Source organism: Medicago sativa, chromosome 4, assembly GCF_051527215.1.
Source record: "Medicago sativa cultivar Bolivia chromosome 4, Bolivia_mono, whole genome shotgun sequence".
Classification (NCBI taxonomy): Eukaryota; Viridiplantae; Streptophyta; class Magnoliopsida; order Fabales; family Fabaceae; genus Medicago; species Medicago sativa.
Genome location: NC_140752.1, coordinates 25,893,972 through 25,916,073, shown reverse-complemented (window position 1 = coordinate 25,916,073; position 22,102 = coordinate 25,893,972). Strand labels below are relative to the sequence as shown.

At 34.0% G+C, this 22,102-nt stretch overlaps 1 protein-coding gene and 1 long non-coding RNA gene across 2 annotated transcripts; one reads left to right on the top strand and one right to left on the bottom strand.

Moving 5' to 3' along the window:
• Window positions 1-8,255: 8,255 nt before the first annotated feature.
• LOC146927292 (uncharacterized) lies at window positions 8,256-10,981 on the bottom strand. The gene is made up of 4 exons (XR_015005635.1): window positions 9,974-10,981; window positions 8,899-8,994; window positions 8,697-8,811; window positions 8,256-8,549 (listed from the first exon to the last, which is right to left on the bottom strand). It is a non-coding gene; the product is annotated as an uncharacterized LOC146927292 (long non-coding RNA).
• Window positions 10,982-11,010: 29 nt separating this feature from the next.
• LOC146927291 (uncharacterized) lies at window positions 11,011-12,174 on the top strand. Its single transcript, XM_085707055.1, has one exon. The coding sequence runs from the start codon at window positions 11,011-11,013 to the stop codon at window positions 12,172-12,174; it is 1,164 nt and encodes a 387-aa protein (XP_085563181.1).
• The last annotated feature ends 9,928 nt before the right edge of the window (window positions 12,175-22,102 follow it).

Here is a 22,102-nt window from a genome sequence, read left to right as displayed (position 1 = left end):
ATATGGAAAGGCTACTTTTTGGAGGATAAAACTCAAACAAATCTCACATCACGTGCTGGGCAAGCCCAGAAATTCATCCAACATTCATCCATGATGAACCCAGATGAAGAACATCATGAATATCCAACATTCTGATGAAGAACACAGCAACATTCTGATGTTCATCCTGGGAACTCAACAACATTCTGATGGTCAGAATGTTCACCCAGATTTTCAAGTAAAAGCTTGTGGGGCCCAGGACACGTGGCATAACACCATTGGTCACCTTACAACGGCTATATGAGCCCAAAAACTCTATAAATAGAGATCAAAGGCTCAACATTACTTGCACCATTGCAAAGCATACAAGAAAACAACTTGATTTTGTTTGAAGCTCTTGCAATCTGAAATTGATCAATCTCTAAGGCGTTCATTACTTAGTGCACATCAATACTCTTTGTTATCTTAGTCACAGATAACTTCTTCCTTCCTCTCTTCTTTTGTTTGTCTGATTCACAAACAAACTTTCACACAAATTGTAACAAAGTCTCATCTAGCTTTAGGGGTTCTAAAGTGTTAGCTTGAGCAAGAATTGTAAAAGTCTAAGTGGTTAACTTAGCAAAAAGGTGCAAGCCTGCTGAGTCTTAGTGAATACAGGTTGTAAGTGTTCAGGTGAACACAGTTTTGTAAGGTGCAGGAGTTGAGAAGTTATCTCAAGCATCATAGTGGAAAACTCTCACAAGATTGTGAGGAGAGGACTAGCCCACATTGGGTGAACCTCTATAAATCTCTGTGTGTTCTTTCCTTCTTCCTTATACTCTTTAATTTCAGTATACACAACACACACCAACACATTTACTTCATTAATCAGTTTCTGTGTATGAACTTCAGAACGTTCTGAGTTCAGAAAGTTAACTTAACCATTCCAAGAATTTTCTTGAGAATTATTTTTAAGTTACAGGTTATTTTTAAAGGGTCACAATTCAAACCCCCCTTTCTTGTGACTATTTTATCTACTTCAATTGGCACCAGAGCCTGGTTCTAAGGGTTTGAACACTTAAACAAGTGTTAGAGAAAAGATTCAGGAAGTATGTCTAAAGTCAAATACATAGCTGAAGGAGGATCATCAAACAGACCACCTCTTTTTGATGGCTCAAACTACTACTTCTGGAAAGGCAAGATGGAGCTCTTTCTCAGATCTCAAGACAATGATATGTGGCAAGTCATCACAGATGGAGACTTTGTTCCAACAACCAAAGAAGGAGCTGTCAAAGAAAAGAGTTCATGGTCAACAGATGAAAAGGCTCAGGTATTGTTAAACTCTAAAGCTAGACTCTTTTTATCATGTGCACTAACCATGGAAGAAAGTGAAAGAGTTGATGAATGTAAGAATGCTAAAGAGGTATGGGATACTCTGAGAATACATCATGAAGGTACATCTCATGTCAAAGAAACTAGAATTGACATTGGGGTCAGAAAGTTTGAAGTCTTTGAAATGAGTGAAAATGAAACCATTGATGAGATGTATGCTAGATTTACTACAATAGTAAATGAAATGAGATCTCTTGGAAAGGCATATTCCACTCATGATAGGATCAGAAAAATCCTAAGATGTCTTCCTAGTGTGTGGAGACCTATGGTCACTGCAATCACTCAGGCCAAGGATTTAAAAACCATGAATCTAGAAGATCTCATTGGTTCACTGAGGGCTCATGAAGTTGTACTTCAAGGAGACAAACCAGTAAAGAAGGTAAAGACACTTGCCTTGAAAGCATCTCAGCAAACTCCATTAGTAGCTGATGATGATGTGCAAGAACCACATGAATTAGAAGAAGTTCATGAAGAAGAAGCTGAAGATGAACTTGCTCTAATCTCCAAAAGAATTCAAAGAATGATGTTAAGAAGAAATCAGATCAGAAAGAAGTTTCCAAACACCAACAACAGCACCAGAACTGAAGCTGACAAAAGCCAAGTCACTTGTTATGGATGCAACAAAACTGGACACTACAAGAGTGAATGTCCTGACATCAAGAAAGTACAAAGGAAACCTCCTTTCAAGAAGAAGGCAATGATCACTTGGGATGACTTGGAAGAATCAGAACCTCAAGAAGATGAAGAAGCCAACATGGGACTCATGGCTCAATCAGATGATGAGGAAGAGGTAATTATCTATAAAACTGATTCTTTATATAAAGATCTTGAAAACAAAATGGATAGTCTCTTATATGATTCAAACTTCTTAACTAATAGATGTCATTCTTTAATTAAGGAACTTTCTGAGATAAAGGCAGAAAAAGAAACACTTCAAAACAAGTATGATGAGTCTAAAAAAACCATACAAGTTTTGCAAGATGCCCACTTTGAAATGTCAGAAAAACAAAGAGAACTAAACAGAAAACAAAGAGACATTATTTCTATACCTTCTGAAATAAAAAAGGAAAACATACTTTTGAAAAAGGAAGTTGAAACCTTAAAAAATGATCTTACAGGTTTTATAAAATCTACAGAGACATTTCAAAACATCTTAGGATCTCAAAATGAAAGTTCTAAGAAATCTGGTTTAGGCTTTAAAGATCCACACAAAATTATTGAAAATTTTGTACCTAAGGCTAAACCAAGAACTAAATGTTATTTTTGTGATAGGTATGGACATAATGAAACAGTATGCCATGTTAAGAAAAAACTTATCAAACAAAATAAGATTAATCTTAGTTCAGAACGTTCTCATCTCAATAGATCAGAAAGTTCACAAAAGGCTGAGAAGGCTAAGAAGTCATGTTCCTACTGTAACAAATCTGATCATACAAGACAGAATGTTACAATAAGGAAAGATCTCTTAGAAGAACTAACCCTCAAGGACCCAACATTACATGGGTACCTAAAGTTTTTATCTTGTCAAATGTAGGTCCTGCATCAGGGTGCTAGAACAAAGCCATGGTACCTGGATAGTGGTTGTTCTAGGCACATGACAGGTGACAGAACCTGTTTTCTGACCTTTGAAAAGAAGGATGGAGGACTGGTAACATTTGGAAATAATGACAAAGGTAAGATCAGAGGTAAAGGTACTATAGGTAAACCTAACTCTGCTAAAATAGAAAATGTTCAGTATGTAGAAGGTTTAAAACACAATCTACTTAGCATAAGTCAATTGTGTGATAGTGGATTTGAAGTGATCTTTAAACCTAACATATGTGAAATAAGACAAATCTCCTCTAACAAACTATTCTTCACTGGATCAAGAAGGAAAAATTTGTATGTTTTAGAACTAAATGACATGCCTGCTGAATCCTGCTTTATGTCTCTTGAAAAAGACAAATGGATCTGGCACAAAAGGGCTGGTCACATAAGCATGAAAACCATTGCCAAACTTTCTCAACTTGATCTAGTTAGAGGGTTGCCAAAGATTAGCTTTGAAAAGGACAAGATCTGTGAAGCTTGTGTTAAAGGTAAACAAGTAAAAAGCAGTTTTAAAACCATTGAGTTTATTTCAACTCAGAAACCTTTAGAGCTTCTTCACATTGATCTTTTTGGTCCAGTTCAAACTGCAAGTCTAACTGGCAAAAGATATGGCTTTGTTATAGTTGATGACTTTTCCAGATTTACATGGGTTTTGTTTTTAGAACACAAAGATGAATCTTTTGAAGCATTTCAAAACTTTTGTAAAAGAGTTCAAAATGAAAAAGGTTCTAATATCATCACAGTAAGGAGTGACCATGGAGGAGAATTTGAAAATGCATCCTTCAAAACATTCTTTGATGAAAATGGTATTAAACATAATTTTTCTTGTGCAAGAACTCCACAACAAAATGGAGTTGTTGAAAGAAAAAATAGAACTTTGCAAGAAATGGCTAGAACAATGTTAAATGAATCAAATGTTGAAGATTATTGTTGGGCAGAAGCCATTAACACTTCTTGTTACATTTTGAATAGAGTTTCAATAAGAAAGGTTCTCAATAAAACCCCATATGAACTCTGGAAAAACATTAAACCTAGCATATCTTATTTTCACATATTTGGATGCTATTGCTACATTCTGAACAACAAAGAAAAATTGGGTAAGTTTGATCCTAAATCAGATAAAGCTATCTTTTTAGGATACTCTACAACTTCTAAAGGTTATAGAGTGTACAATCTAAAAACCCAGACAGTTGAAATTAGTATGCATGTCATATTTGATGAATATGATGAACATTCTCAACCAAAAGAAAGTGAAGACACAGAAGTGCCAGCACTTCAGAATGTTCTCAGTCAGAACACTGAAACTTCAGCAGAGAAAGAAGATGATCAGAATGTTCAAGATCAAACCTTCCAAAGTCCACCCAGAAGTTGGAGAATGGTAGGAGATCATCCTGTAGATCAAATCATTGGAAGCACAACTGATGGTGTAAGAACCAGATTGTCCTTTCAAGATGCCAACATGGCAATGATCTCTCAAATGGAACCCAAGTCAATCAATGAAGCTATTATTGATGACTCTTGGATTGAGGCCATGAAGGAAGAACTTTCTCAGTTTGAAAGAAACAAAGTTTGGAACCTAGTTCCAAATAATCAAGAGAAAACCATCATTGGAACAAGATGGGTTTTCAGAAACAAGCTTGATGAAAATGGTAAGGTTGTCAGAAACAAAGCAAGGTTAGTTGCTCAAGGTTACAACCAACAAGAAGGTATTGACTATGATGAGACCTTTGCACCAGTGGCAAGGTTAGAAGCCATCAGAATTCTTCTTGCATATGCTGCACATAAAAGCATTAAACTTTTTCAAATGGATGTTAAAAGTGCATTTTTAAATGGATTTTTAAATGAGGAAGTTTATGTAAGCCAACCTCCTGGCTTCATAAATGAAGAAAAACCAAATCATGTTTTCAAACTCACTAAAGCACTCTATGGTCTTAAACAAGCTCCTAGAGCTTGGTATGACAGACTTAGCACATTTTTGATTGAAAATGGTTTTTCTAGAGGAAAAATTGATACCACACTTTTTAGAAAAACACATAACTCTGATTTACTAATTGTTCAAGTTTATGTGGATGATATTATTTTTGGTGCTACCAAAGAAAAAATGTGTGAAGAATTTTCCAACCTTATGCAAATTTAAAGTGAATTTGAGATGAGCATGATGGGTGAACTTGGTTTCTTCCTTGGTTTACAAATCAAACAACATCCAAATGGAATTTTCATTAGTCAAGAAAAGTATGTCAAAGACATTCTTAAAAAATATAAAATGAATGAGGCAAAAATCATGGTCACCCCTATGCATCCATCTTCAAGTTTAGATAAGGATGAGAGTGGAAAATCTATTTCTGAAAAAGAATATAGAGGCATGATAGGTTCATTATTATATTTGACTGCTAGCAGACCTGACATAGTGTTTGCAGTAGGACTATGTGCTAGATTTCAAACATGTGCAAAAGAATCTCATTTAACTGCAGTTAAAAGGATTTTTAGATATCTAGTAGGTACTACTGATCTTGGGCGCCTTTGGTATAGAAAAGGTTCTAGTTTTGATCTTGTAGCATATTGTGATGCTGACTATGCTGGAGACAAAGTTGAGAGGAAGAGTACAAGTGGCTCCTGTCAATTCTTGGGAGAAGCTTTGATTGGATGGTCTTGCAGAAAGCAAAACACCATTGCACTCTCCACAACTGAAGCTGAGTATGTATCTGCAGCTAGTTGTTGCTCTCAAATGTTATGGGTAAGAAATCAGTTGGAAGATTACTCATTAAGGTACACAAATGTTCCTATTTTTTGTGATAATACAAGTGCAATTAATCTGTCCAAAAATCCTATTCAGCATTCTAGGTCTAAGCATATTGAAATTAAGCATCATTTCATTAGAGACCATGTTCAGAAAAAGAATATTGCATTAAGCTTTGTTGATACAGAAAATCAACTAGCTGACATTTTCACAAAACCCCTTGTTGAGGATAGATTTAATTTTCTTAAAGAGAAATTACAAATCATTAAAAATCCCAATAAAGATTGATCATTAAATCACTAAGGGCCTAAGACTTACCCCCTTGATATTATCTGATTTAAATCAGTAAGATCAATCTTAATCTAAACATTCATCAGAATGTTCTAGAGTTCAGAATGTTCATCAGAATGTTCATACAATCAGAATGTTCATCAGAATGTTCATCTGATAGTTCAGGTCAGAATGTTCATAAGGTTCAGAATATTCAGTCTTAGATTCTGGATAAAAATCCTGTACGCAGGAAATCATGGGATTTAATCCAGTAATCTTCTCAAAATCTCTAGCATTTAATGCTTGATTAAGGGTTGTTGTGTTAAAGCTATGTCCATTAGACAAAAGCTTAAAAATTATTTCAACCACTCCCCTTCCATCTTGTCAAACGGCTAGTTCTTTCTCTCTCCCACAACTTTTCAGTTTTCATCTTTCCCAATAAAACTGCCAACACTCCTTCCCTTCCTCTTTCCACTCTTACACGTTGGGCTATAAATTATTAAACCAACTCCAAACCTTTCATCACATCTTCAAACATTCTTTTTCTCTCAAAAATTCTCAACACTCTGTTTTTCTAACGAAAATGGCGAGAACCAAAACCACCTCACGCTCTCACTCCCAATCACCACCACACGCTGCTGATCAACACTCTGATCATTCTCCACTCAACAAAACTGATGTTCATACCATTCTTCCTGATGAGATCATTCCTCTATTTGACTCTCCTAAACCTAAATCTTCTAAAAAAATCTGTCAAACCAAAACCTAAGGCTACTAGAAGATCAACAAGAATGAAAAGAGGATCTTCATCAACACCAACCACTTCTCACTTGGACCTAGTCTCTGATGATGAGAAGAAAGAAAAGGAAACAACTTCTGAGGAAGGAACACACTCTGAAAAGAACGAGTCTGACAAAACAGAGAAAGTTGAGGAAGAACTTTCTGATAAGGGAAAAGAAATTGCTCAAGAGGAAGCAAATTCTGAAGAAACTGGTGAAACTCTTCTTCAAATGGCTAAAACTGCTAAGAAGGTTTACCAAAGGAGGAAGAAAATTGCTGCTGATGCTCTGCCTCTAGAGAAAACTGCTTCTCCATCTCTGGAAAATGAAGAAGTTGGAAAAGAAGAGAATGTTGAGGAAGAAGTCCCTTCCTTGAGAAGAGGAAAAGGCAAGGACATTGCCATTCTTGCCTCTGCTTTGAAGGTTCAGAACTTGGAGAAAATGGCAGCTAGGCCATTAAGCAGAGCAAAGTTCTTTGATTTTGAAAGTCTCAAAACAAAGGGCTGGAACTTGGAAGTTTTCACAGATCCTCAAGGATGGTCAGGATTTGTCTCTACACAAGAACCAACCTTTGAGGACTTGGTGAAAGAGTTTTATGCATCAATGAGAGTCAAGGAAGAAAAAGGAGAAAAATTCCTAGAGTCCACAGTCAAAGGAGTAAAGTTCCAAGTCACTCAAGACTCTCTCTCAAACATTCTGAACATTCCCAATCAAGGTAAACAACTCTTTAACACTTGGTTTTCTTGCTCAGATGTGACACGTGAGCAACTCATCCTAGAGTATACCAAACCAAACCTTGATTTCACCTCCACAAACCTCAAAGATGCTCCCAAAATCCTTCATAACATGATTAGGCACACCATCCTACCTAGATGTGGAACCTTTGATGCAATCACAGATCTAGACCTTTGCATTCTTTATCATCTTATGAACAAGACTCCCCTCAATCTCTGCTATGTCATGATTCAATACATGATTGACCAATGCTTCTCTATCAAGCAAAAGGTTGCTGGCTTACCATATGGGATGCATCTGACACCCATCTTTAAAGCTGTTGGTATCTCTCTAGATGGAGAAGAAGGTCAGGATACCTTCATGAAGTTCACAGCTAAAACACTACTACAAAAATGAGCTTATATAGCGCTTTTTTTTTGCTTTAGATAGCGCTTTTGAAGCGCTACTGTAAATGGCGCTGGTAAAGGTAATATAGCGCTTTTTTTTTGTATAAAGCGCTAGCTAAAGTAGGGTTTATATAGCGCTTTATGTCAAAAAGCGCTAGCAGAGGTTCTCCTTAGATAGCGCTTTCGGAAAAAAAAACGCTATCTAAGACAGGTTTAAAAACAGCGTTTTTGTTTTAAAAGCGCTAGGTAACAATATGTTTAGATAACGCTTTATAAAGGAAAAAAAAGCGCTAGGAGAAGCATTTATTTTATTTTTATTTTTTTGTCAATTTTTTTTTCCTTGCAGATATCATTTTTTATTAATTTAAAGTAAAATATATATAAAGTCAGAAATTTAAAGGGAAATATATATAATTTTGGCACATTATAATTGAGACTATTATTTATCCAATAAAACTTAACCATATCATAAAAAATGTATGTATATATAGCATAAAAATCAGAAATGTATAGCCTCTAATATGGTAACATTGATATCTCTAAGAGTTACAACTAATTAGTTAACACAAAGATCAAAATCTTCTATGGTATCATACAGTCTTCATTTATCTTCTTGGTCTTCTCAACATTTTTATTCAAAACAAGCAGACAAATCATCATTCATTTTTCAAATTTCGTTCACTCTCCTCCACCTGAATCCTCCACCTGAATATATACCAGAAAACACCATTGAACAATAACACTATATTATATTAAAGATAAATTCAAAGTACTACCGTACAAATTAAAGCAAGATTATAAATTAAAACAACTACCACTTCTAGCAAATATATTTAGAAACATGAAACCCACCTTATCATAAAAAATATCATATAACTTTTAGGTTGATCATGAACTGACACCATTCTTGTTAGATTTCTCTCAGTTTATCTTTTAAGTATGTCTCACACTTGAAACCATCAATGTACTGCATATATTATAAGAAAAAATAACCATGTTACTTAATAAACTTAATTATATACAAATATTATACTTTAATATAAAAATAAAATACCAGCTTTGGAATCTCATTTAGTTTTGAAATGAGATTCTCTTTCATAAACATCATCACAAAGTACCCGCAATCTATACCGTTTTCTTGGCGAAGACACTACAAAAAATAAAATAAGTAATTGTATCAATAAAATTATTTAGATTATTCATACACTAATTTTTTAAGGTTGCTATGTTATATTATTAAACATGTACTCGGACCCATGATATGTTGTTAAATTTATTCTTTGGTACTTGAGCTTCCCTTCCAGAGCGAAATACTTTTAGAACTCTACAAAATAAGGTTACATACAACTGACCTATATATATATATATATATATATATATATATATATATATATATATATATATATATATATATATATATATATACTTACGTGTCAAACTTGTCTAGGCATTCTACTATCAACCTAACTCCCTAAAAGATTAACACTTTAATTGCTTGAAGGAACTACTGTTTCATCAAATCAATTGTGGAATAGGTCAATAGAATGACACAAGAAAGGGACTCAATCCTCAATGACATATAAGTAGGCGATTGGACCTACATGAAATTGCAGCCATAGAGATTGATGTCATTAGCCAAAAAGATGAATGAGAAACCCAATCCAAGATTGCATGGCCTATTGTCAACTCAATAAGATCATATTGATCATTGAAATAGGATTAGCAGGACTATTTCATAATGGACACAAAAGATAAAGTGTTGGTTACCATGACCATGATCTAACTCACGTGTTTTATACTCCAAAAAGCCTTATGTCTAAGGCATCAGTTTACAAAAATTGTACTTGAGGGCAAAAGTTAGCAGAACAAAATTAATAAAATAAGTATAGCAACTAAGTAAATAGTAGCAGCTTGTTAAACAGAAACAAAAGTTATGTCAATCAAAAGCCCAAATTCAGTTTCACAACACAATTTCAGTTTCCATTGATAAATTATCCTAACTACTAACACTGCAGTCTTAACTTTAGTTTAAACCCTAAAACTCTAAAACATCAAATATGAAGAATTGAAGATTAATTGAGTGAAATTGAATTGACAAAGGAATGGTAAGGAAAGAATTAAGATGGTACCTTGAATGAAAAAAGACGGAAACCGGTCGACGGCACATCGGAGAGAGGTGGTGGTCGATAGGTAGGAGAGAGACCGCAACTGTGAGAGGTGGTGGTCGTACCATAGGCTGTATGTGATGAATGAATCGAAGGGGAGAGACATGGTGGTTCTGGAATGAATGGATGGTGAGAGTGATGACTGAATGGAAGCAGAGAGGCGGTTACGGAATGAATCACCATCTAAGAAAGTTTTTGAGGAAGTAATTAAAAAAAAAGATTTTAGTTGAATTTTTCTATTTTTTTGGAGGATCAAACAAAATAGCTCGGTTAGTTTTTTTTATAAAGAAAGTTAGTTTTTTTTTTTTTATAAGGAAAAATAGCTCTTTTAGTTAATTATAGTGTTTTTAAAAATAAAAAAAAACATAGAATTCCAAGGATCGAAAAAATAAAAAAAAAACATAGAATTTTGGACGGTCAAACAAAATAGCTCCGTTAGTTTTTTTTTTTTTATAAAGAAAGTTAGTTTTTTTATAAAGAAAAATAGCTCTTTTAGTTAATTATAGTGTTTTTAAAAAATAAAAAAAACGTAGAATTCCAAGGATCGAAAAAAAAAAAAAAAAATAGAATTCCAAGGTGACAAGCGACCTGGAACTTAAGCCGAACAAACTTAACCGCTAGGCTGAAGTAAATCAATTAATATATAGCGCTTTTCTTCAAATATAAACGCTACCTTTAGTCAAACATATGCTAGCGCTTTGAAAACGCTATTTAAGGTTGAGCCATAAATAGCGCTTCCTATAATAAGCGCTACTGTTAAATAATCCAGAATTTTTTTAAAATTTATTATTTTTTAAACGAGCATATGCTGACGTTTTGCAAATAAAGTGCTATATATAGTTAGTATTAAAGATAGCGCTTTTTGTAAAAAAGTGCTATCTAAGACCTCCGTATTTCAATATATAGCGCTTTAGTGTTTAAAGCGCTATTAACAAGGCGCTATTTTTTCCATATTTTGTAGTAGTGAAACCATAAGCCAACTACGTCTCACTTCAACCAACATGCCCATTCCTCAAAGGACTGAATCAGTAAAAAGAATTGCTGATCAGAAAGTTCAAGAAGTTAGGAAGAAACAGAAATCTGACAAGCCTACCAAGAGGGAAACTGGATCCAGCTCTCACAATAATGAGAAAGGAAAACCCACCCCAGCTCAAGAAGTATTTGCTCATATTGCTGAACACGCAAGAGAGCTGGTTGAAGCAAGCACTCAACAGTTTGAAGCCATGCTTGCTAGGAAAGTTGTTGAGAATGTTGGAGAATCTGCTGAAGGTCAGCAGAAAGTTGAAGCACCTTCTGGAGATATAAGAGTTGAAGAAAATACTGAGCAAGATGCTCAGAATGTTGAAAATGATACACAGGAAGTTGCTGCAATCCTGGCATCAAACACTCTTGGAAGTGAGAATCAACAAATGGAAGTTGATGATGAAGTTCAAGTGAATGTTGGAACACATTCTGATTTTGATCTCAACATTGAAGATACTACAAATGATCTCTATAATGAGATCTTTCAAGATGCTCAAGGAGAAGACATTCAGCCAAATGATCAGAATGTTCAAAACAATACTGATCAGAATGTTCAGGAAGCTGGAGATCAGAATGTTCCCACTGAGCAGCTGTCAGCAGATCCAAATCCACTGGATTCAGGATCTTTGCCCTCTATGGAAGTTCAGCATCTTGTTCAACCTAATCAGAATGTTCAGGTTAATCAGAATGTTCCCTCTGATCAAAACATGGAACATGCTCAGTTTGTGAACTTGTCAACATCAACTATGGGGTCTACTGCTGGAATTAGCCAATATTTGGTGTCCTCTCTACCAACACCAAACACCATTCCATCATCCACACCACCACCTCCTCAATCCAGAACCACTCCAAAGCTTCCAAACATGTCTGCCCTGTTTGACTCTTTGAACACTTTTGTCACAGCCAATAGAGAGAAATCTGAACCTTCTCATGCTGCTGAACCTGCTAAGCCTTCAAAGGCTGAGAAGTTAGCTGTTAGGGCTCTCAGGGTTTCAACAAAAACCCACAAGATTGTCTGTGCACTTGCTGATTGGACTAAGAATGTTCATGCTCCTGGTCTGGCTATTGATCCACCAATCTTTGATGATCCATCTGTCTTTGAGTCTGAACCATCCTCAGATTCTGGGGACTCAACTCCCTGAATCATTTCTGATCCTACTCCCTATCCTTTTTGCAGATGACTAAAGGGGGAGAAGCTTTAGGATATTATGTCTTAAGTTTTCTAAGTATTAGGCCCTAAGTAGGCTAAGTGATCAATAGTTATTGAAGTCTTATAAAACTTCATTTTTGCATGATCATATGTACTTTGAATTTCTTTTTTGTTTTTGAACCATGTTCATCATATAATTGTACTTCATGAATGATAAGTAATGAATGAATATTGATGTTGGTTCAAATTTGCATATTTTTATTTATGCTATGGATTATAAAAATGAGGGGGAGCTTTTATAACTTCTAAAAACTCAAAATGGATTATAAAAATGAGGGGGAGCATTAAAATAAATTTTTTAAAAGCTCTAAAATTCTTCATATATAATCAAAATCCATAATCCTAAATCACAAGTTTATCATCTTCAAAAAGGGGGAGATTGTTGAGGCAAAATCCCTAATTAATTTTAAAGATAATAAACTTTAATGATTAAAGGATTAAATGGACTTTGATTAATTCCTTGGTATTTAACTTGTGCTCTTGAGTGTTTTTACTAAGACAGGAACAGGTTTAAAACATACCAAATCAAAGGACATTTGAAATCATGAACTAACTCTGAGTTCAGAAAGTTAGTTCAGAAGGTTGTTCAGAATGTTGATCAGTGAGTTGATCAGAATGTTCTGATAAGAGTTCAGAAGCTGAAGCTGAAGTTCAGAAAGCTGAACGTTCTGATGGAAACCCAGAAAGTGTTCATAAGCAAACACAGGATCATCAAGAACGTGAAGAACCTGCTAGTACATTTGATATAAATGAAAGGTCCAGAAAAGTACATTTGCATGGGTCTATCAACAAATAAAGGCATGAACAAGGAATCATGTGTAAAGGATCTTTAATGTTCATCCAAGACTATGAACATTAAAGTACTAGGAATATTCCAATGTGAATTTAATCCTAGATGTTGCATTCACTGCACTTCAGTAGTGTCCTTACTATTAGGATTGATTACATTAAAAGCTAGTCTTACAAATCATCCTAAAGTAAGCACAAATAGAACATTCTGATGGTCAGAATGTTCATGTCTGCGCATGCTTCAACCAATGAACAGTGTAGTTGGTGAAAAGTTAGCAAGCAAAGCAAAAGAGATCTTGCATCAGAGATAACCTGACCTCTGAGCTGTAAACAAGCAGATTTCTTTGAAGCATGGGCCTGAAGTTGCAGATCCACTGCTCTCTCTCTCTTGCACAAAGTCCAAGACAGATTTGGTGTACTTTATCCCACCTTTCCCAGCAAAACTGGATGCATATGGAAAGGCTACTTTTTGGAGGATAAAACTCAAACAAATCTCACATCACGTGCTGGGCAAGCCCAGAAATTCATCCAACATTCATCCATGATGAACCCAGATGAAGAACATCATGAATATCCAACATTCTGATGAAGAACACAGCAACATTCTGATGTTCATCCTGGGAACTCAACAACATTCTGATGGTCAGAATGTTCACCCAGATTTTCAAGTAAAAGCTTGTGGGGCCCAGGACACGTGGCATAACACCATTGGTCACCTTACAACGGCTATATGAGCCCAAAAACTCTATAAATAGAGATCAAAGGCTCAGCATTACTTGCACCATTGCAAAGCATACAAGAAAACAACTTGATTTTGTTTGAAGCTCTTGCAATCTGAAATTGATCAATCTCTAAGGCGTTCATTACTTAGTGCACATCAATACTCTTTGTTATCTTAGTCACAGATAACTTCTTCCTTCCTCTCTTCTTTTGTTTGTCTGATTCACAAACAAACTTTCACACAAATTGTAACAAAGTCTCATCTAGCTTTAGGGGTTCTAAAGTGTTAGCTTGAGCAAGAATTGTAAAAGTCTAAGTGGTTAACTTAGCAAAAAGGTGCAAGCCTGCTGAGGCTTAGTGAATACAGGTTGCAAGTGTTCAGGTGAACACAGTTTTGTAAGGTGCAGGAGTTGAGAAGTTATCTCAAGCATCATAGTGGAAAACTCTCACAAGATTGTGAGGAGAGGACTAGCCCACATTGGGTGAACCTCTATAAATCTCTGTGTGTTCTTTCCTTCTTCCTTATACTCTTTAATTTCAGTATACACAACACACACCAACACATTTACTTCATTAATCAGTTTCTGTGTATGAACTTCAGAACGTTCTGAGTTCAGAAAGTTAACTTAACCATTCCAAGAATTTTCTTGAGAATTATTTTTAAGTTACAGGTTATTTTTAAAGGGTCACAATTCAAACCCCCCTTTCTTGTGACTATTTTATCTACTTCACTAACACACTTTCATTTTTTTTCTCTGGAGGGTTTTCCCCCCTTTTCATTGTAAAGTTAATTGAATTCAAATAGACACGTAAATTTTGAAGTATTTTATTTAACTATATTATGTTACAATGTTGTAGATATAAAGTTTTCAACGTTACTAATCTCCATCGATCTGAACCCTAACTACTTTTCATAAGGGGTTCAAATGAAGTTGCTCATGTTCCAGCTAAAGAGACTACATCTCTAGTTGTTTTCTAAATTATAACATTTTCATTTTCCACAAAAATTACGTAACAATTGTGGAGATTGTATGAATGGTCAACATTGACCATGGTATCATAAGATGGGAGGAGAGGATAATTCAAGGTTCTCACATATAAGAAAAGTGTAATTTACTCTGAAAATGACTTCCTAATAATAAATAACCTCTAAAATATTTAATAATAACTCAAAATTAAAACATGACCATCATTCTAAATATACATCTTTAATTACTCAGCTTCCCTCTCAGATTAGGTTAGACTTTTTTTGAAATAGATTAGGTCTACTAATTATAGATTTTGTTAGCTCCTTGAGGGTTTGGTTTTATGTCCCCCTCAGTTATCTTGTTTTGTTCTCTTTTTCTTATTGAATATATTATGGGGTTGTAGTACCTGCTACAATTTCCTTTCTTAAAAAAATTACATCTTTAATGAATGACAAGTCTCACAGCATATTTTAAAAACATTTCCCCTTTTCGTACTGTTGTGTTTGACTACTTGTCATACAGTTGACCATTATCACATTGCACAAATAATTGCGATTGAAGAATTCATAGTAGTGAGAAATCTATATTTTGTTTTATACATTTAATGGCGATTTACCATTTTTGAAGAATCCATAATGGTGAATGTTAGAGAAGGATGGTGAGATATGATTAAAGCTTAATCGTTCTTTAAAAAAAATTATTTTATTTTATATATTTTTTTGAGGGAATTTTTATAACTATTCTCAATAAAGATAATGAACAAAATAATAATAAACATAATAATATTGTTGGAAGGGTTAAAAAAAATTAATTAATTAAGGGCTCAGGGACCAATACCAAGGTGCAGGGACCAATATTAAAAGTTTGGAATCTTTTATTTATAAAAATTATAACTTTTAATGTGCCATAAGGCGTGTAATAATTGGTCCATGTGGCACATTGTTAGTATTGTTTTTTTAAATGTGTACTTAACAGAAGAACCAATTGTAAAATTTTTAAAAAGTGCAGGGACCAATGTCAAATCTCGTAAAATTTTTAAAATGTGGTGAAAGTGTATGGACTAATAACTTATTTAAGTCTTCTTTAATTATATTGGGTTACCATGTCGTAGATATAAAGTTTTCATCGTTAACTAATCTTGTCCAATTTGAACTCTAACCACTTTACTTAAGGGGTTCAAATCTCTTACAACCAGAATATGTTCATAGTTGGTACCGTTATTTTATTTACTATCTATATTAAGGATTGACAATATTTAAATATGGTCAACACTCAAGTGTAAGTTTGGTATGGTATAAACCAATGAAGTTTCTCATGTTATAGGAAAATTAACTACTCTCTTGTTTTTTTTTTATGACCAAGACTACATCTCTAGAGAAAGAAAGACTACGTAAAAATTGTGGAGATTGTATGAATGGTCAACATTTACCATGGTATCATAACCTCCCAACCGAATCAACCTTTTCTTAATATCATGAAAATATCTTACTAGAGAAGTATCTAACTTGATTGATCCCTTAAAACTACGCATACAGAATATGAAGAACATTGTTCTCACGACATAGTTGTTCAGGAACATCAGATGTGTGAACCTGACACTTCAACCTTAGTCGATCGACGATAGATGGGAGTCAACACTGGTCTCGCATTTTTCTCTATGGTTTAGCCATCCGTTTATTTGGTCAAGTTGGCCATTAAATCGAGACAATGTGACATCAATGTGGAGCCTAAACATATTAGGTTTTACAACTAGTTGGATAATTACATCTACTTGATAAGTGGTAATGGTTTTATGGTGAGGTTTAAAAATGAATAAAACAGGTCAATTTATAGAATTTTTTGTGAGTCGTGGACCACATAAAATGTTGGTGCGATATGGAATACGAAAAATTGTTGGTGTGTCGTGGACCACATATAATCCCAATTGAACGAAACGCTCCAAAGTACAAGTTTTTACACAGTTTGGGAATGTTTCAGGTTATATAATCCAATTAATATGGGAATTATTTTCGATTATATAATCAGCCCCTCATTCTTTGCAAAAAAAAAAATATTCCAACTCACGTTTTATTCTTTTCTTACTTTTGTTTTGAGTTGTTTATGATGCAAATGTTCCAGTGTTTGACTTTCATATAAAGGTCCGTGTCTTCTTATGGGGATATATGGTAAAAGTGTGTTGTTCCACTATGAAAATTTGCAGCCTCCATTTGGATATGGGGTTGCTCATATGAAGAGTCTACCTCTCAGACTCCATCATCTTGTATTCTCATCTTCTCCGAAGGGTGTGCGAGAGGGATGCCAAATATTTTCCTTATTCTCCATCCATCTTCTTGCACCATAGATTTAGCATTGTGTTTGTAAAATTTTGTTGTAATAAGTGTTATGTTTTTTTTTTGGTCAGGTAGCCTAGTGGCTAGAATTCACCTTATAAGGTGAATAAGTGGGGTGTCCAGGGTTTGAACCCGGCCCCTGCATATAATAATGCATTGTCCTACCAACTGAGCTATGCTACGGGACTGTAATAAGTGTTATGTCAATGTAAATGTATTATGAATTCGTGATCAAATAATAAATTTTTTTTTGATTCTTGCCGATTCATTTTATTCTCTTTAAATTGTCATTTTAATTTTTGCAATTTTAATAATTTATGTTATTGTAATTGAAAAACTAGTTAAATATTATTCAAATTTTATAATCCGAAAACAATAAAATATGCTTCCGGTTATAAAATTCAAATGGGATAAAATGGTCAAATTGGAGGGGGCATGAGAAGTAAGTAGGGTGGAAAAAGAAATTAAAAATGAAAAATCAACCTTATTTAGTTTACGAACCTTGTTTATAAATAAATGGCTCACCAATTGCTTCTCTAAATTTGCTATAAATACATAAAATTTGTCTCTTGGATTTAGGGTTACAAATTCCAAAATTCACTTGCTGCAGCTGCTGCTCCATTGTTTGTTTTAAAGTAGATATAATATTTTGTCTCTTGGATTTAGGCTTTGAAATTCAACATAGACAAAGCATGCTGCCATGAGTTTGTTTTAACGTCTTTGTTCCTTTGTTTTAATAACAGGTATATGCCTTTTCATTTATGATTCCACAACCTAGATCTCTTCTCTGTTAACTCATATCTTGCGGTTTTTTTTTTTTAATCTTGGTCTAATCTCTCAACCTTTCAGGGAACACTTTGTTGCACAGCATGTTGAAGATTATTTTTATTTCTTCGTCGTCATCTACCAAGTGTGTTATTTGGTCAATCATCAGATACATATTTTTTTATCAGTTCAAGTCAAGTGTGATTTCTTTGATTAAAAACACAAGAGGGAGCCTGCTCAACTCAAAACAAGAACCCGTCAGATTTGTGAATGGTCATCTCAAATCTGTTGGCTCCTTACGGGCGTCTCAAATCTGTTGGTTCACATAATTCAAAAAAATAAAAATAATCTGTTGGCTCATTATGTTGTTTGTATTTTTCATTGAAGCATCTTAGCATGGAGCACTAGCATTAGCATGGTTGATAGCTTTCAAAGGCCATTGATGAAGGGGACCAAGTGTCAATATGATAAGAAAACAATTGAGTTAATGTCCTCAGATTGTCGATCACAACAGGCATTCTTCATCTTATTTAGTTGGGTGTTTCTCTTTATCTTAAAGAATACTTCATTTCCATGCTTCAGTCAAATCATTAAAAAATAGATTTTAAAGCATTTTTCATGAGCCAAACATCCGAGATCTTGTTAGTCAAAACAAAGTCGAAACAAGAAGCCACTAGGTTTGTGAGTGTGCATCTTGATATTAAAGTTGGCATTTTTGGATTTATTTGGAAGTGTCATACGGAAAATAGTCATATTTTGACAACTATTGTAATTTGTAGATTGTAAATATACAAATCCTTTACCTATTTCTTCAAATACCACAAAGAATAATTTATAAAAATGGTGACTTTTCTTTGAACTATGTAATTGCCTTCTACTCTCTTTTACCCATTATTGATTATGTTTTTTGAGTTGTTTAACTCTCTTAACGAGAAAGAGTGTATATATAAAAGCATTTGATTGCAAAAATTGAGAAAATGATGAGTAAAGATATAACAATAGAGTAATTTCGGCTTTCTGCCTCATGATGTAGATTTAAGTTATGTATGTTTAGCACATTTGCTTAGATAGATTGCAGTTTTACATGACCAGAACGTTTTAGATATATAATTAAATCCTGTTGACACAGCCAAAAGTAATAAACGAGAAAATTTGAATTGCAGTTCGATAATTATGACCTGCATCCATTAGTGAAGCTTGCATAAAACCAAATGTTAAATTTTTGCTTGACTTGTACTAGACCTTCAAGCATTTACCGTTTACTTTATACTAGATCTTCTATAATACCGTTTACATGATTTCAAAATGATTGCGGAGGAGATCAAGGAGTTAGAGTTTGATATCCTTCCAAATAGAATACAATTTTTGTGTGGCATAACCAGCCAAAAGGGTTATCACCAAATTCCAATGGGACGCCAAAGTTGATGCCTTGAAGAGTTTAAGAAGTTCTGAAGATGAAATTTTTAAAAATAATGCTACTGTCTCTAGACAAACTTAATGCAGTGATGCATTTAAGATCCTTTAATACTCCTGGCAGCACTTGATATTTTCGAATTTAGTTGTATAATAGGTTAATTCCAAAGGCATTTGTTGTCTAATATCCTCTTAGACTTTTAACTTTGGATATGATAGACTCTTTTGATGCATGTTCATATGTAAATCCTCTTTATTGAAGATTTAAACTGAGTATATTAACGCAAGTTTTTATTATTTGTGAAATAATATTATGATCTGTCTTAACTAGTAAGGACATTCTCATGTGTTGAGTTCAACGTGACTTTTTATTTGTTTTGAATAAGCAAAATATTATTAACGGATAGCTTGTACAAGACGCAGAGAGCTAGCCACAGATGAAATACAAAACAATGGGCGTCCAAATACCCTAAAACAGCCACAAGAAGGCCTCTACTAAACTGCTAATGCCCCCAAGCCAACTGTAGCGAAACGGACAAAAACAGCACCACCTGAGCTGCAAAAAACCCTAAGGCAGCCGTGAAAACCTCATCAAAATCAAAACTACAGTATAGAAAATGCAAAAACAACAGTTGAAGAGCTGGAAAAAAAAGCAGCATTAGAACCTTCAAAAGACACACCCTCTACCTCATGAGGAATTCATCGTGATCCAAGCAATACTTACAAAATAAGGACGACGGGTTGTATCATCAACGATATCTAGTACAACCTTCGGATATTTTAAAAATTTCTCTCATTTCTAGTCTTCAATGCACCCAAATCCTCATGTGCCAAATTAAGTAAAACCCCCCTCCGAATGTTTCAGTTTCTAGCCTCTGTTTTAAATCACTCCAACAAAACACAGATTTTGAGGAATAATCTACATGAAATCAAGCCAACGAAAGACTTTCGCCCAAACCAAACACGCTACAAAACAATGCCAAAAAATGTGAATTGAATACTCCTCATGGCCTTTGGCAAAGAGGAAAATCGCTAGAACTGTTCGGAAGCATCACATTACTGCGCGCAAGATTTCCTTTTGTTCGGATACGATCAAAAGTAAACTTCCAAGAAAAATCAATCTCTAGTTCAATGTGATCTAAATCAAAAGGATAGACAAGAATCAGAATTCAACACTCTGTCGAGATCTGTGACTCATCTGAAGCATTTTGTTCTGTGCTGAAATTAATAAATAACTAAAAGTAGCTTTTATTAATAAGGGCATGTTACTATACTTTTGTACAATGTCTTAGTTCAACCGTAAAGATAACATTCAAAATATGTATATAGCAATTAGAAAGACATGGTCAAAAAAAAAAAATATCATAAAATTGTATGATACTGCTTTTGTAACAGATTTGGATAAAATATTTAATGATAGTATATCTTTTCTACTTATATTTTTTCTACTTATATTTTTTATTTTACTCCTTACCCGTATGATTTTTTCTACTTCCGTCCAACTGTTTTGATTTTACTCCTTACCTATATGATTTTTTCGACTTATATTTTTTCTATACTTTCAACTTCTAACCTATTTGGAGGCTCTTATTTCATCTGATTTAATGTTTAATGCAAGAAGGGTTTTGTCGGCATTTTCACCTATAACAAAGATCTTATTCTTCTTCCAAAAAAAAGACAAAGATCTTATTCTATTTTTGCTTTTAAAAATGTGGCCGAATTCTAATCAATTGCATAGCAGATAGAATAAGATCTATCAATATGTACCCTCATGGTTGAGTGAAGTATGAGTTTGTGCGGGAAATCAGATCTATTTGTTTTCCAAAAAAAAGACATAGATCTTATTCTATTTCTAAATATGATTTTACTCTAATTTGTTTTCCTTATCCTTTAACCTGATAACTGAGAAAGGAATTTGTTCAAATTTGTTGTCCCTTGATCCTAAGATTTGTAAATGGAACATGATTGTGGTTGGAGTTTTTTTTTTTTTTTTTTTGACAAAAAACAAAACGATATTCATTCATTCAAATCGATAGAATACATCAGAATCAAGATCGCTAAAAACGTAAAGGATGAATCTGCGAACAAATTCACAACACCCAAGTTAATAGCATACAACGGCAAAATGCCTACAAATAACATGATAAAATCTAAATCACCAGAATACTCTTGCTTCTGGATCTGCAACGTTGACGTACAAATCATTGATTGAATCTGTGATTGACTAAAGCTGATCTTTCAATATGAACCAATGAACACCGCAACAAGATGCCAAATCAAACAACGCCGCACAAGACGACGAACAACACAAGGTCGCACTCAGACGACGAAATCACGAAAAAACACAAAAGATAACGCTTGATATTTGTGAAAATCACTTATTTAGATCGAAAGAAAGGGGAAAAAAGATGCAGAGGGATGATTTTAGGATAAAAATGACCTAAAACCACCCCTCCTCGATGAGTGAAAGAGAAGGAAAACTTAGAGGGAAGTTAGAGTTTCTCTCATTAAAAGGAACAATATAAGTTTGTATCACAGGTGAATTTGTATATTCCTCTTTTTAGGGCAAAGTCTAATATTTATTTTTTCATTCATTGCATTAAATTCAATTAACAGGTTTAACAACAATAAATATACTGAAAGTCTCTTACAATAAAAGATTAAGTCAAAGGCAAATCAGATCTATCAATATGAACCTTCATGGTTGAGTGAAGGATGAGTTTGTGCGGGAAAATTCTCTCCACAATTGATATGATTTTCATGCATAGAATTTGCAAGAAAAGTTAACCACATATTGAATGACAAAATTTCATACCTTCTACATTATATCTTTATATAATTTTAGTATTTTTGAGATGAATTTCTTTTATATCTC